This window comes from Salmo trutta, chromosome 5, assembly GCF_901001165.1.
Source record: "Salmo trutta chromosome 5, fSalTru1.1, whole genome shotgun sequence".
Taxonomy (NCBI): domain Eukaryota; kingdom Metazoa; phylum Chordata; class Actinopteri; order Salmoniformes; family Salmonidae; genus Salmo; species Salmo trutta.
This window is the reverse complement of record NC_042961.1, coordinates 52,758,592-52,774,602: the sequence shown is the minus strand read 5'-3', so window position 1 is coordinate 52,774,602 and position 16,011 is coordinate 52,758,592. Positions and strand designations below refer to the sequence as shown.

Sequence of the window (16,011 nt, the reverse complement as noted above, 5' to 3'; positions counted from 1 at the left end):
TACTAAATTACTCATGATAAACGTTGACAAAATACATAACAATTATTTTAATAATTATAGATACTGAACTCCTTATGCAATCGCTATGTCGGATTTTAAATTAGTTTTTTAGCGAAAGCACATTTTGCAATATTCGAGTACATAGCTTGGCCGTCACAGGCTAGCTAATTTGACACCCACCAAGTTTGGGACAACCTAAACTCAGAATTACTATTAGAAAATTGGATTAACTTTGCTGTTCTTCGACAGAATGCACTCCCAGGACTTCTACTTCAACCACAAATGTTGTTTTGGTTCCAAATAATCCATAGTTATATCCAAATACCTCCGTTTTGTTCGTGCGTTCAGGTCACTATCCGACGGGTGACGCGCGAGCGCATTTCGTGACAAAAAATTCTAAATATTCCATTACCGTACTTAGAAGCATGTCAACCGCTGTTTAAAATACATTTTTACGCTATTTTTCTTGTAAAATAGCGATAATATTCCAACGGGCAACGTTGTATTCATTCAAAGGCTGAAAGAAAAAAATGGAGAAGTCTCGTGACTGCGCATCTCCAGTCTCACTGTCCCCAGGCTAACCACTCACAAACAGAGCTGCTGTACTTTGCCCGAGACAGCAGACATGCCATTCCACTTTCTGGCGGCTTTAGAGAGCCAATGGAAGCCTTGGAATGTGTTACGTTACAGCACAGATGCTGTAATGTCGATAGAGATGCAACAAAGGACAACAAATTCAGACAGGGCACTTCCTGTATGGAATCTTCTCAGGTTTTGGCCTGCCATATGAGTTCTGTTATACTCACAGACACCATTCAAACAGTTTTAGAAACTTTTGTGTTTTCTATCCAAACTACTAATTATATGCATATTCTAGTTTCTGGGCGGAGTAGTAACCAGATTAAATCGGGACATTTTTATCCGGCCGTGAAAATACTGCCCCCTATCCCAAGAAGTTAAGCAGACTCCATAGTCCCTGTGCCCAAGAACACTAGGTAACCTGCCTAAATGACTACTGATCAGTAGCACTCACGTCTGTAGCCATGAAGTGATTGAAAGGTTGGTCATGGCTCACATACACACCATTATCCCAGAACCCTAGACCCACTCCAACTTGCATACCGCCCCACAGATGATGCAATCTCTATTGCACTCCACACTACCCTTTCCCACCGGGACCAAAAGGAACACCTATGTGAGAACTATGAGGTATTCATTGACTACAGCTCAGTGTTCAACCCCACGGTGCCCTCAAAGACCATCACTAAGCTAAGGACCCTGGGACTAAACACCTCCCTCTGCAACTGGATCCTGGACTTCCTGACAGGTTGCCCTCAGGTGGTAAGGGTAGGTAACAACACATCTGCCACGCTGATCCTCGACACAGGTGCCCCTCAAGGGTGGCGTGCTCAGTCTCCTCCTGTACTCCCTGTTCACTCATGACTGCACCAATTCTGCAGTCCTCATGCCTCCTTGCAGCATGCCTAAGGCACGTTCCCGTAGTTGAGCATGGACCCTGGGCATCTTTCTTTTGGTGTCAGTAGAAGGCCTCTTTTGTGTCCTAAGTTTTCATAACTATGACCTAATTGCCTACCGTCTGTAAGCTGTTAGTGTCTTAATGACCGTTCAACAGGTGATGTTCATTAATTGTTTATGGTTCATTTAAACAAGCATGGGAACAGTGTTTTTTAAACCCTTTACAATGAAGATCTGTGAAGTTATTTGGATTTTTATAGAATTATCTTGAACGACAGTATCCTGATAAAGGGATGTTACTTTTTTGCTGAGTTTATATACTATGCGGTGTCAGAGGAAGGCCTTCAAAAATTTTAAAAACTCCAGTCACCCAAGTCATAGACTATTCTCTCTGCTATCGCACGGCAAGCGGTACCGAAGCGCCAAGTCTAGGACCAAAAGGATCCTTAACAGCTTCTACCCCCAAGCCAAGACTGCTATAAACAAATAATGAAATTGGCATCCGGACATTTTACATTGACATGTCCCCCCCCCCCCCCCCCCCTCTACCATTGTTTTTACAACTTGCTGCTACTCAATGTTTGTTATCTATGCATAGTCACTTTACCCCTACCTACATGTACAAAATAACTCTACTACCATTCCCCCGCATATTGACTTGGTACCCATACCCCCTGTATATAGACTCATTATCGTTATTTTATTATGTTACCTTTTATTTAAATTTTACTATTTATTACTTTAGTTTATTGAGTAAATATTTTCTTAACTCTGTTTGAACTGCATGGTGGTTAAGGCTTGTAAGTAAGCATTTCACTGTAAGGTCTACACCGTTTTATTCAGTGCATGTGACAAATACAATTTGATTTGATTTGATATGTGTAGTGTTCCAAAACATTTGATTTGATCTGGATCATGTGTTTTTTTCCGAATGAGGCAATAACAAGTTACACTCTTTTAGAATGAAAGGCTATTAGTCATTTAAAAGTGCAAAAAAAAAAGTGGAAATTGCAAATTGCACCTTTTAAAATAAAGTACAGTAAGTATAAAGTATTTGGTAATCAGTAACCTGAATATGGCATGTTGTTACTTATTTCAAGCTAATATTGGTGCAATGTGACTTTCTTTGTTGTAGTGCTGAATACACACATCAACTCTGGACACTCTGAAGATGATGATGGTAGATATTTGTTCACTTCATCAAGCCTCCATCTCTTAATGCTTCATCCTATTTCTTTATTTGTGATTTTTTAAAGTTGATTTTGGCTGGACATATTTTGTGTTTTTAGTGTCTCGAAATACATGTGTATTCATGCTGGTTTGATTTTGAGCAGGAGGGTGAAGGCTGTTCTGACCATACACCCCAACAGCTCCCAGAATTCAGTGGAGAGTCTGTCACTCTCAGATGTGACATACAGGGTGGAGGAGTCACTGACTGGGAGTACAGATGGATAACCACTTGACATTGGCAATATTTTAAGGATGCTGTTTAGTTGTTTTAAAAACATATGTTGTGTGTTCTGCAGCTCTGCCCAAAGCTACACTGGACTGTAGAACCAAACCCTGTGTTCCCTGGAGAGACAGTTACTCTGACGTGTTCAGTAGGGTCTTGACAGTATCTGGAACTATCAGGGTACAAAGACAGGAATGATAATGTAGTGTCCCAGTCTGACAGACACACTATAACAGGAGACACTCTCACCATCAGTGGATCAACAGTGAATGAGGGTCCCTACTGGTGTCAGGGAAATTAGAGAGTCCAGACCCACTTCTTCATCCATCAGTGACCCTGTCACTATCACTGTCAATGGTGAGTAGTGTCATACAGATAGACACTATTTACATTAAGTCAATCATGGTCTGTGTGTCAGTATTCATAGTTATGATAGAAAAACAAAGATGTGTTTAATTAAAGAAGTATGGTGATCATATTTTGGAAAGATTGTGCTCTAACTACATTTAATCATGATAGAGCAGATTCTATGTATGAATCAACTAACTACATTTAATCATGATAGAGCAGATTCTGTGTATGACTCAACTAACTACATTTAATCATGATAGAGCAGATTCTATGTATGAATCAACTAACTACATTTAATCATGATAGAGCAGATTCTATGTATGAATCAACTAACTACATTTAATCATGATAGAGCAGATTCTATGTATGAATCAACTAACTACATTTAATCATGATAGAGCAGATTCTATGTATGAATCAACTAACTACATTTAATCATGATAGAGCAGATTCTATGTATGAATCAACTAACATGTGTCTTTCTACAGCTCTGCCTGTGGCCTCAGTGAGTGTTTCTCCTCAGGGTCTCCTCTACTCTGGAGAGACAGTTAGTCTGCAGTGTGTCATACCAGACTACACAGACTGGACGTACTACTGGTTCAGAGACAACCAACACCTTCCCAGTCAGACCAGTAAAGCCATAGATATCACCATCCCCATCACTCTGACTGGTCAGACTGGTCAGTACAGATGTGAGGGGCTGAGGACAGATCGGCCCCAGAGGTCACAACCCAGTGATGACATCACCATCAGTGTCACTGGTAAGTTCACTATAGTCAGTATCACTATAGCTGTGTCATTTGAAATAGCTACTCATGTATCCAGTTTAGGTAATATGTCTAATCTGTGATATGTTTTCTCAGCTCTGCCCAAAGCTACACTGACTGTTAAACCCAACCCTGTGTTCCCTGGAGAGACAGTTACTCTGATGTGTTCAGTAGGATCTGGCAGTATCTGGAACTATCAGTGGTACAAAGACAGGAATGATAATGTAGTAACCCAGTCTGTCAGACACACTATAAAGGAGACACCCTCACCATCAGTAGAGCTGCTGAGTCTGACCAGGGTCAGTACTGGTGTGAAGGGAACAGAGTGTCTAGACCCACATCTTCACAACCAAGTGATCCTGTCACTCTCACTGTAATAGGTGAGTACTTTGTTGTGCTTTATTGATGTTGTTGACTATTTATATTGAGTCAATCATGGTCTGCATGTCAGAATTCTTAGTTACAGTGAGCTCTAAAATAATTGGGACAGTGAAATATTTTCTGTGAAGCAATAAAAAACATATTGTTAATTTAGTATAGTACAGAGTCATTGTTTATACACCTATTTCTATTGAGAGGAGTCTGTCCTGTACACTGACTCCTAAACTTCATGTTTGAACATAAAGGAAAACATTTATATAGAGGTTTCATCTTTGTATCTGTACCATTATGGTGTCTGTTACAACACGGGCAGCACATCTACATGTTAATGTTGCATGGTCCATGTTCTACCAACTGTGTTACAGAGGACCACCATGTGGGTAGTGGACACTTCAGGAAAAGTGTAGAGTATTGAGATGTATAGACAACAGGGAGCTCCAACCCTCCAAGAACCCAAACGTTGACATCAATTTGACCAAAACAGTAATACTACTATATACTACTCTACAGTACTGTACCCTACTCTATTGTGCTGTGCTCTACTGAACTGTACCCAACTTGACTGTACTCTACTGTACTGTACCCAACTCTATTGTACCGTGCTCTACTGAACTGTACCCTACTCTACTGTACTGTACCCTACTCTGTTGTGCTGTAATCTACTGAACTGTACCCTACTATAGTGTACTATACCGTACTGTACCGTACTCTATTGTGCTTTGCTCTACTGAACGGTACCCTACTCTACTGTACTCTACTTGAATGTATTGTACTTTGTTCTATTCTACTGTACCCTACTCTATCGTACTGTGTTCTACTGAACTGTACCCTTCTCTATTGTTCTGTGCTCTATTGTACTGTACTCTACTCTATTGTACTGTGCTCTACTGAACTGTACCCTTCTCTATTGTTCTGTGCTCTATTGTACTGTACTCTACTCTATTGTACTGTGCTCTACTGAACTGTACCCTACTCTATTGTACTGTGCTCTACTGTACTCTACCCTACTCTTCTGAACTGTGCTCTACCGAACTGTACCCTACTCTATTGTACTGTAATCTATTGAACTGTACCCTACTCTAGTGTACTGTGCTCGATTGAACTGTACCCTAATCTATTGAACTGTGCTCTACTGTACTGTACCCTATTCTATTGTACTGTACTCTACTGTACTCTAGTTGAATGTAATGCACTGTGCTCTACTGAACTACACCCTATTCTATTGTACTGTACTCTACTGTACTGTACCCTACTCTACTGTACTCTACTGAGCTGTACTCTACTCTAGTTGAATGTATTGCACTAAACTCTACTGAACTGTTACCTACTGTACTGCGCTCTACTGAACTATACCCTACTCGGTTGTACTGTACTCTACTGTACTCTACTGAACTGTACCCTACTCTACTGTACTGTGCTCTACTGTACTATACCCTACTCTATTGTACTCTGCTCGACAGTACTGTACCCTGGTCCCGTGTGGCTCAGTTGGTAGAGTGATGGTGTTTGTAATGCCGGGGTTGTGCGTTCGATTCCCACGGGGGACCAGTACGGAGAAAAATGTATGAAATGTATGGAATGTATGCATTCACTACTGTAAGTTGCTCTGGATAAGAGCGTCTGCTAAATGACTAAAATGTAAATGTAATGTGCTCTACTGTACTGTAGACTACTCTATTGTACTGTACTCTACTGAAGTGTACCCTTCTCTGCTCTACTGTACTGTTCTGTAGTCTATTGAACTGTACCCTACTCTATTGCACTGTACTCTACTGAACTGTACCCTACTCTATTGCACTGTGCTCCACTGTACTGTTCACTTCTCAAATGTATTGTACCCTACTCTATTGTATTGTGCTCTACTGAAATGTAACCTACTATATTGTACTGTGATCCACTGAACTGTACCCTACTCTATTGTACTGTGCTCATCTGAACTGTACCCTACTATATTGAACTGTGCACTACTGTACTGTACCCTACTATATTGTACTGTACTCTACTGTACTGTACCCTACTGTTCTGTACCCTACACTACTGACCTGTGCTCTACTGAAATATACCCTACTCTATTGTACTGAACTGTAACCTAATCTACTGTACTGTACTATACTGAACTGTACCTTACTCATTTGTACTGTGCTGTACTGTACCCTACTCATTTGTTCTGTGCTCTACTGTACTGTACCCAACTCTATTGTACTGTGCTCTACTGTTCTGTACCCTACTCTATTGCACTGTGCTCTACTGTTCTGTACCCTACTCATTTGTACTGTACTCTATTGTACTGTACCCTACTCTATTGCACTGTGCTCAACTGAACTGTACCCCCACTCTATTGTACTGTACTCTACTGTACTGTACCCTATTCAACTGTACTCTACTGTACTGTATCCTACACTACTGACCTTTGCTCTAATGAACTATACCATACTCTATTGTACTGTACTGTACCCTAATCTACTGTACCGTGCTCTGTTGAACTGTACCCTACTCTATTGCACTGTGCTCTACCGTACTGTACCCTACTCTATTGTACTGTGCTGAACTGAACTGTAGCCTACTCTATTGTACTGTTCTGTACCCTACTCAACTGTACTGTACCCTAATTCTCTGTACTATGCTCTACTGAACTGTACCCTAATCTACTGTACTGTGCTCTACTGAACTATACCCTGCTCTATTGTATTGGTTATCTTATGCTTGTGTGCGGCTTCTCGGCCATGGAAACCCATATCATGAAAATCCCGACGAGCATTTATTGTGCTGAGTTTGCTTCTAGAGGCAGTTTGGAACGCAGTAGTTAGCGTTTCAACCGATGACAGACTATTTTTACGCGCTCCGCACTTCGGCAGTTGAAGGTATCGTTCTGTGCGCTTGTGTGGCCTACCATATTGCAGCTGAGCCGTTGTTGCTCCTAGACGTTTCCACTTCACAATAACAGCACTTACAATTGACCGGGTTAGCTCTAGCATGGCAGAAATATGACAAACTGACTTGTAAACAGGTGCATCCGATGACGGTATCATTTTGAAAGTCACTGAGCTTTTCAGTAAGGCCATTCTACTGCGAGTGTATAGCTATGGAGATTGCATGGCTGTGTGCTGGATTTTATACACGTCAGCAACAGCTGTGGCTGAAAATGCCGAATCCACTAATTTGAAAGGGTGTCCACATACTTTTGCATATATAGTTTATATGTCTAAAATAACAGTTACCGTACTACTTACTGAAGTCAGGTCATACTTTGGAAAGATTGTTGCTCTGACTGCATTTGTCTTTATATATATTTATGTAAATTCTAACTGAATGGAGTCAACATATGTAAAATATACTTTTATCACAACGTTACAGCATCAGCTAAATTACCAGGCATGTATCCAGATGTTTTGTGCTTTATTTTCACAGCTCTTCCCAAAACTACTCTGACTGTAAAGCCAAACCCTGCATACACTGGAGAGAAAGTCACTCTGATGTGTTCAACGCGGTCTGACAGTAGCTGGATCTATCAGCAGTACAAAGACTGGAATTATAATGTAGTGTCCCAGTCTGTCAGACACAATATAACAGGAGATACCCTCACCATCAGTAGAGCTGCTGAGTCTGACCAGGGTTGGTACTGGTGTGAAGGGAACCGAGTGTCTAGACCCACATCTTCACAACCAAGTAATGCTGTTTCTCTCAAAGTAAAAGGTGAGTTACTTTGTGTTTTTTGTCATAAAGATGGCCACTATTTATATTGAGTAAGAATTCTTAGTTAAAGTATTGGTACAGTGTTGGGACAGTGTTGGGACAGTGTTGGGACAGTGTTGATCTGTGAAGTCTCCAATCTCCAAAGCAATAACAAACATATTGTTAATTTTGTATATTACAGATTCATTGTTTGTACACCTATGTCTATTGAGAGGAGTCTATCCTGTACACTGACTCCTAAACTTCATGTTTGAACATAAAGGAAAACATTTATATAGAGGTTTCATCTTTGTATCTGTGCCATTATGGTGTCTGGTACAACACGGGCAGCACATCTACATGTTAATGTTGCATGGTCCATGTTCTACCAACTGTGTTACAGAGGACCACCATGTGGGTAGTGGACACTTCAGGAAAAAGAGTAGAGTATTGAGATGAATAGCCAATAGGGGGCTCCAACCCTCTAAGAACCCAAACACTGACATCTATTTGACCAAAACACTACTATTACTATATACTACTCTACTGTACTGTACCCTTCTCTACTGTACTCTACTGTACTGTACCCTACTCTATTGTACTGTGCTCAACTGAACTGTAGCCTACTCTATTCTACTGTACCCTACTCTATTGAACTGTACTGTACTGTACCCTAATCTACTGTACTGTGCTCTACTGAACTGTACCCTACTCTATTGTACTGTACTGCACTGTAGCCTAATCTACTGTACTGTGCTTTACTGAACTAATCCCTGATCTATTGTATTGGTTATCTTATGCTTGTGTGCAGATTCTCTGCCATGGAAACCCATATCTGAAGCTCCCGACGAGCATTTATTGTGCTGAGTTTGCTTCTAGAGGCAGTTTGGAATGCAGTAGTTAGCGTTTCAACCGATGACAGACTATTTTTGCGCGCTCCGCACTTCGGCACTTGACGGTCCCGTTCTGTGCGCTTGTGTGGCCTACCATATTGCAGCTGGGCCGTTGTTGCTCCTAGACGTTTCCACTTCACAATAACAGCACTTACAGTTGACCGGGTTAGCTCTAGCAAGGCAGAAATATGACCAACTGACTTGTTAGACAGGTGGCATCCTATGACGGTATCACATTGAAAGTCACTGAGCTCTTCAGTAAGGCCATTCTACTGCCAGTGTTTGTCTATGGAGATTGCATGGCTGTGTGCTTGATAGTATACACGTCAGCAAAAGCTGTGGCTGAAAAAGCCGAATCCACTCATTTGAAATGGTGTCCACATACTTTTGCATATATAGTTTATATGTCTAACATAACAGTTACCGTACTACTTACTGAAGTCAGGTCATACTTTGGAAAGATTGTTGCTCTGACTGCATTTGTCTTTATATAAATGTATGTATATTCTAACTGAATGGAGTCAACATATGTAAAATATACTTTTATCACAATGTTACAGCATCAGCTGAATTACCAGGCATGTATCCAGATGTTTGGTGCTTTATTTTCACAGCTCTTCCCAAAACTACTCTGACTGTAAAGCCAAACCCTGCATACACTGGAGAGAAAGTCACTTTGACGTGTTCAACGCGGTCTGGCAGTAACTGGAACTATCAGTGGTACAAAGACTGGAATTATAAGGTAGTAACCCAGTCTGTCAGACACACTATAAGAGGAGAGACCCTCACCATCAGTAGAGCTGCTGAGTCTGACCAGGGTCGGTACTGGTGTGAAGGGAACAGAGTGTCTAGACCCACATCTTCACAACCAAGTGATCCTGTCACTCTCACTGTAAAAGGTGAGTTACTTTGTTGTGCTTTATTGATGTTGTTGACTATTTATATTGAGTCAATCATGGTCAGAATTCTTAGTTACAGTGAGCTCTAAAATTATTGGGACAGTGAAACATTTTCTGTTGTTCTGTTAAGAAATAACAAACATATTGTTAATTTAGTATAGTACAGAGTCATTGTTTATACACATACTGTATTTCTATTGAGAGGAGTCTGTCCTGTACACTGACTCCTAAACTTCATGTTTGAACATAAAGGAAAACATTTATATAGAGGTTTCATCTTTGTATCTGTGCCATTATGGTGTTTGTTACAACACGGGCAGCACATCTACATGTTAATGTTGCATGGTCCATGTTCTACCAACTGTGTTACAGAGGACCACCATGTGGGTAGTGGACACTTCAGGAAAAAGAGTATAGTATTGAGATGTATAGCCAACAGGGGGCTCCAACCCTCCAAGACCCCAAACACTGACATGTATTTGACCAAAACACTACTATTACTATATACTTCTCTAATGTACTGTACCCTTCTCTACTGTACTGTACTGTACTGTACCCTACTCTATTGTACTGTGCTCTACTGAACTGTACCCTACTCTATTGCACTGTACTCCACTGAACTGTACCATACTATTTTGTTTTGTGCTCTACTGAACTGCACCCTACTCTTTGTACTGTACTGTACTGTACCCTACTCAACTGTACTCTACTGTACTGTACCCTACACTATTGCACTGTACTCCACTTAACTGTACCCTACTATTTTGTACTGTACTCTACTGTGCTGTACCCTACTATATTGAACTGTGCTCTACTGTACTGTACCCTACACTATTGCACTGTACTCCACTTAACTGTACCCTACTATTTTGTACTGTACACTACTGTTCTGTATCCTACACTACTGACCTGTGCTCTACTGAAATATACCCTACTCTATTGTACTGAACTGTAAACTAATCTACTGTACTGTACCCTACTGTACTGTGCTCTACTGAACTGTACCCTTCTCATTTGTACTGTGCTGTACTGTACCCTACTCTATTGTACTATGCTCTACTGTACTGTACCCTACTCATATGTACTGTGATCTACTGTTCTGTACCATACTCTATTGCACTGTGCTCTACTGTTCTGTACCCTACTCTATTTTACTGTGCTCAACTGAACTGTACCCCACTCTATTGTACTGTACTCTACTGAACTGTACCCTACTCAACTGTACTCTACTGTACTGTATCCTACACTACTGACCTGTGCTCTACTGAACTATACCATACTCTACTGTACTGTACCCAAATCTACTGTACCGTGATCTGTTGAACTGTACCCTACTCTGTTGCACTGTGCTCTACTGTACTGTACCCTACTCTATTGTACTGTGCTCAGCTGAACTGTAGCCTACTCTATTGTACTGTACTGTACCCTACTAAACTGTACTGTACCCTAATTCTCTGTACTATGCTCTACTGAACTGTACCCTAATCTACTGTACTGTGCACGACTGAACTGTACCCTACTCTATTGTATTGGTTATCTTTTGCTTGTGTGCAGATTCTCTGCCATGGAAACCCATATCATGAAGCTCCCGACGAGCATTTATTGTGCTGAGTTTGCTTCTAGAGGCAGTTTTGGACGCAGAAGTTAGCGTTTCAACCGATTACAAACTATTTTTAAGCGCTCCGCACTTCGGCACTTGACGGTCCCGTTCTGTGCGCTTGTGTGGCCTACCCTATTGCAGCTGAGCCGTTGTTGCTCCTAGACGTTTCCACTTCACAATAACAGCACTTACAGTTGACCGGGTTAGCTCTAGCAAGGCAGAAATATGACAAACTGACTTGTTAGACAGGTGGCATCCTATGATGGTATCATATTGAAAGTCACTGAGCTCTTCAGTAAGGCCATTCTACTGCCAGTGTTTGTCTATGGAGATTGCATGGCTGTGTGCTTGATTTTATACATGTCAGCAACAGCTGTGGCTGAAAATGCCGAATCCCCCAATTTGAAAGGGTCTTCACATACTTTTGCATATATAGTTTATATGTCTAAAATAACAGTTACCGTACTACTTATTGAAGTCAGGTCATACTTTGGAAATATTGTTGCTCTGACTGCATTTGTCTTTATATAAATGTATGTAAATTCTAACTGAATGGAGTCAACATATGTAAAATATACTTTTATCACAACGTTACAGCATCAGCTGAATTACCAGGCATGTATCCAGATGTTTTGTGCTTTATTTTCACAGCTCTTCCCAAAACTACTCTGACTGTAAAGCCAAACCCTGCATACACTGGAGAGAAAGTCACTCTGACGTGTTCAACGCGGTCTGGCAGTAACTGGAACTATCAGTGGTACAAAGACTGGAATTATAAGGTAGTAACCCAGTCTGTCAGACACACTATAAGAGGAGAGACCCTCACCATCAGTAGAGCTGCTGAGTCTGACCAGGGTCGGTACTGGTGTGAAGGGAACAGAGTGTCTAGACCCACATCTTCACAACCAAGTGATCCTGTCACTCTCACTGTAATAGGTGAGTTACTTTGTATTTTTTGTCATAAAGATGGCCACTATTTATATTGAGTCAGAATTCTTAGTTAAAGTATTGGTACAGTGTTGGGACAGTATTGGTACAGTGTTGGGACAGTGTTGTTCTGTGAAGTCTCCAATCTCCAAAGCAATAGCAAACATATTGTTAATTTAGTATAGTACAGAGTCATTGTATATACACCTATTTCTATTGAGAGGAGTCTGTCCTGTACACTGACTCCTAAACTTCATGTTTGAACATAAAGGAAAACATTTATATAGAGGTTTCATCTTTGTATCTGTGCCATTATGGTGTTTGTTACAACACGGGCAGCACATCTACATGTTAATGTTGCATGGTCCATGTTCTACCAACTGTGTTACAGAGGACCACCATGTGGGTAGTGGACACTTCAGGAAAAAGACTAGAGTATTGAGATGAATAGCCAACAGGGGGCTCCAACCCTCTAAGAACCCAAACACTGACATCTATTTGACCAAAACACTACTATTACTACGTACACACTTCTCTACTGTACTGTACCCTTGTCTACTGTACTCCACTGTACTGTACCCTACTCTAGTATACTGTGCTCTACTGAACTGTACCCTACTCTTTTGTACTGTGCTCTACTGAACTGTACCCTACTCTACTGTACTCTTCTTTACTGTGCTCTACTGTGCTGTACCCCATCTATTTTACTGTGCTCAACTGAACCCCACTCTATTGTACTGTACTCTACTGTACTGCACCCTACTCTACTGTTCTGTGCTCTACTGAACTATACCATACTCTAGTGTACCCTACTCTACTGAACTCTACCCTACTCTATTGCACTGTGCTCAACTTAACTGTACCCTACTCTGTTGAACTGTCCTGTGCTCTACCCAACTCTACTGTACTCTACTTTACTGTGCTTTATTGAACTGTACCCTGCGCTACTCTACTGTGCTATACTGAGCTGTACCCTACTCTATTGTACTCTACTGTACTCTAGTTGAATATATTGCACTGTGCTCTTCATAACTCTTCAGTTAATGCCTTAGCCTGCTGAACTGAAGCTAACAGCTGTTAAGATTCAAACCCAGGCTGTGGGACCAACCCTGAATGTTAAATGTTGTCCATTAAGTAATGGTTTTAAAACAATGATGATCATATTTAAAAAACTATTGCACTGTGCTCTACTGAACTTTACCCTACTCTATTGTACTGTACCCTACTCTACTGTACTGTACTCTAATGAACTGTACCCTACACTACTGTTCTGTGCTATACTGACCTGTAACCTACTATTGTACTGTACTCTATTCTACTGTACTGTACCCAACTCTATTTTACTATGCTCTACTGATCTGTACTCTACTGTACTCTAATTGAATGTTTTGCACTGTTTTCTACTGAGCTGTACCCTACTCTATTGTACTCTAGTTGAATGAATTCCGCTGTGTTCTGCTGAACTGGACCCTACTCTGTTGTGCGGTGCTCTGCTGAACTGTACCCTACTCTATTATACTCTACTGTACTCAGAACGACAGATGTTTACCTTGTCAGCTCAGGGATTCGATCTTGCAACCTTTCGGTTACTAGTCCAACGCTCCAACCACTAGGCTACCTGCCGCCCCGATTGTACTGTGCTCTACTGAGCTGTACCCTACTCTACTGTAATGTACTTGAATGTATTGTACTGTGTTCTGCTGTATTGTGCTTTGCTGTACTGTACCCTACTTTACTGTACTCTGTTTTACTGTACTCTACTGTGTTCTACTGTACTCAAGTTCACTCTACTTGAGTTTCTTACAATTGAAGAAAGGGCCCATGGACTCAGGATCTAGTGGTCTTGGTCTCGGGACCACTCGGGATCTAGTGGACTTGGTCTTTAACTTGTTATGGTCTCAATTCACTGGTTCTGGATATTGGGACCAATGGTCTGGTCTTAAACTTGGTTTACAAACCATAGGTAACCCATGGACTTAGATAGACATTGCCTCATTGTCTACCTGTATGTCCCATTATGGCATCTGTGAGAATATGGGCAGCTTCATTGAGGCCATCTCCATTTTGAAATCCTCAACTTTCTTCTTCTACTACTTCTATGAATTGGCAAACAAATTGAAAGGGTGTACACTGCCACCTAGTGTGTGTGGACAGGTATAAAGTCAAGGTTGGGGATTTACTGCCACGTGCAGTTATGGAATGTTTACTCACGATTATAATTAATTGGGTATCCCCCCTGATGACCTGTATGGAATTATGTGATCCTTTCATAACCCATAGGAATTCCAACCCAGTTGAATACTTAAAAATTGTGAAAGTCCTCAATCGTGCTGCACATGCTAAAACATGCTTTTGGGCACTAGAGTCCTCTATCTTTCTCTATGAGGCAACCCAATTGGAGGAAGACAATACTCTCTGATCATTGGCTGATCGCTCCCAAACCATAGAAATCCCCACCCAGTTGACTACTTTAAATGGTGGAAGCCGTCAATGGCAATGTTTATGGTAAAATTAGTTTTATACATCTAGCTTTCTCTATTTTTGAAACCTTACACCGAAACACCTGCTATTTTGCCAAAATAATGATAGGAAAAGTGATAATTAAACATCTAACAACATAATTAATTAGATGCATAAGTAATTAAATCAATCAACAAGTTCCAGATTAATACAATCAACATTGAACATTTTACAGAGAACAATAGAGATCATATTTCTCAAATTCAATTTAAAGGTTTTGAAAATTGGTTAAAAATCATGTTTTTACTGTTTAGTTAATTTGTTATGCAAATACAGTTTCTAAAATGAATCTGTAATAGGTTAATCAAAATGACCACTACTGTGCATGGTGCTCCTTTACTGCTTCTATTTCACTATGTTTCTGTAGAGACCAGTTTAGTGTGGTGGTAAGGAATTCAGGTTTACAATAGAAACAAAGTGTGTGAGAAGTATATATGTCTATCTGACAGATGTTGGAAGACGTGTGTTGAAAGTTGGGAAAAATAGGATACAAATTAGAAAACAAATGTAAAGCCCCAATGTGCACCACTTCTGTAGAATGATCCATAAACACATGATAGTTTTAACATTGTTTTGAGGCTTTACATTGTTTGTTTACATTTACATTGTTTACAAACATTGGAGTAAAACCAGATTATATTCTTCAAGAATCAATACCGGTATACATTATATCATTCATTTATAAGTCTAAAAATGGATGTAGCAACTAACTATTCTAGCTTTAAATTCAACATACACCTATAATGAACTTTCCAAAACCGCTGTTAGGTTCTTATTTTTCAGAGTAAATAACTCACGGACACTAGAGAAGCTTTAACCAAGTTTAATCATTCCTCAAAGGTTCTGTACAGCTGAAAACAGACAGCTAAAGATTTCAGACTTCACAGTTTATATGCATCCTACTTAAGACACTCCCCTTTCTCTCCAATCCTTACATTTTATGGCTCTACAGGAAGCTAATAAAGAGGGTAACAGGATTCCAAACATTTATTACTCTCTTAAGAGAATCTGTCCTCACCTCCTGACCTCAACCCCTCTTTCATCTAATACGCAGATGTCCATCTGTCTCCCC

The 16,011-nt window shown here is 40.5% G+C and overlaps 1 protein-coding gene across 1 annotated transcript in view; it reads left to right on the top strand.

Moving 5' to 3' along the window:
• Positions 1-16,011, top strand: part of LOC115194487 (basement membrane-specific heparan sulfate proteoglycan core protein) — a gene marked incomplete in the record, with an annotated part of 69,536 nt that overhangs the window by 14,132 nt on the left and 39,393 nt on the right. Inside the window, 2 exon segments of the mRNA XM_029754207.1 lie at positions 3,109-3,286; positions 3,769-4,041. Of these exon segments, the coding sequence (XP_029610067.1) occupies positions 3,199-3,286; positions 3,769-4,041 (361 nt within the window).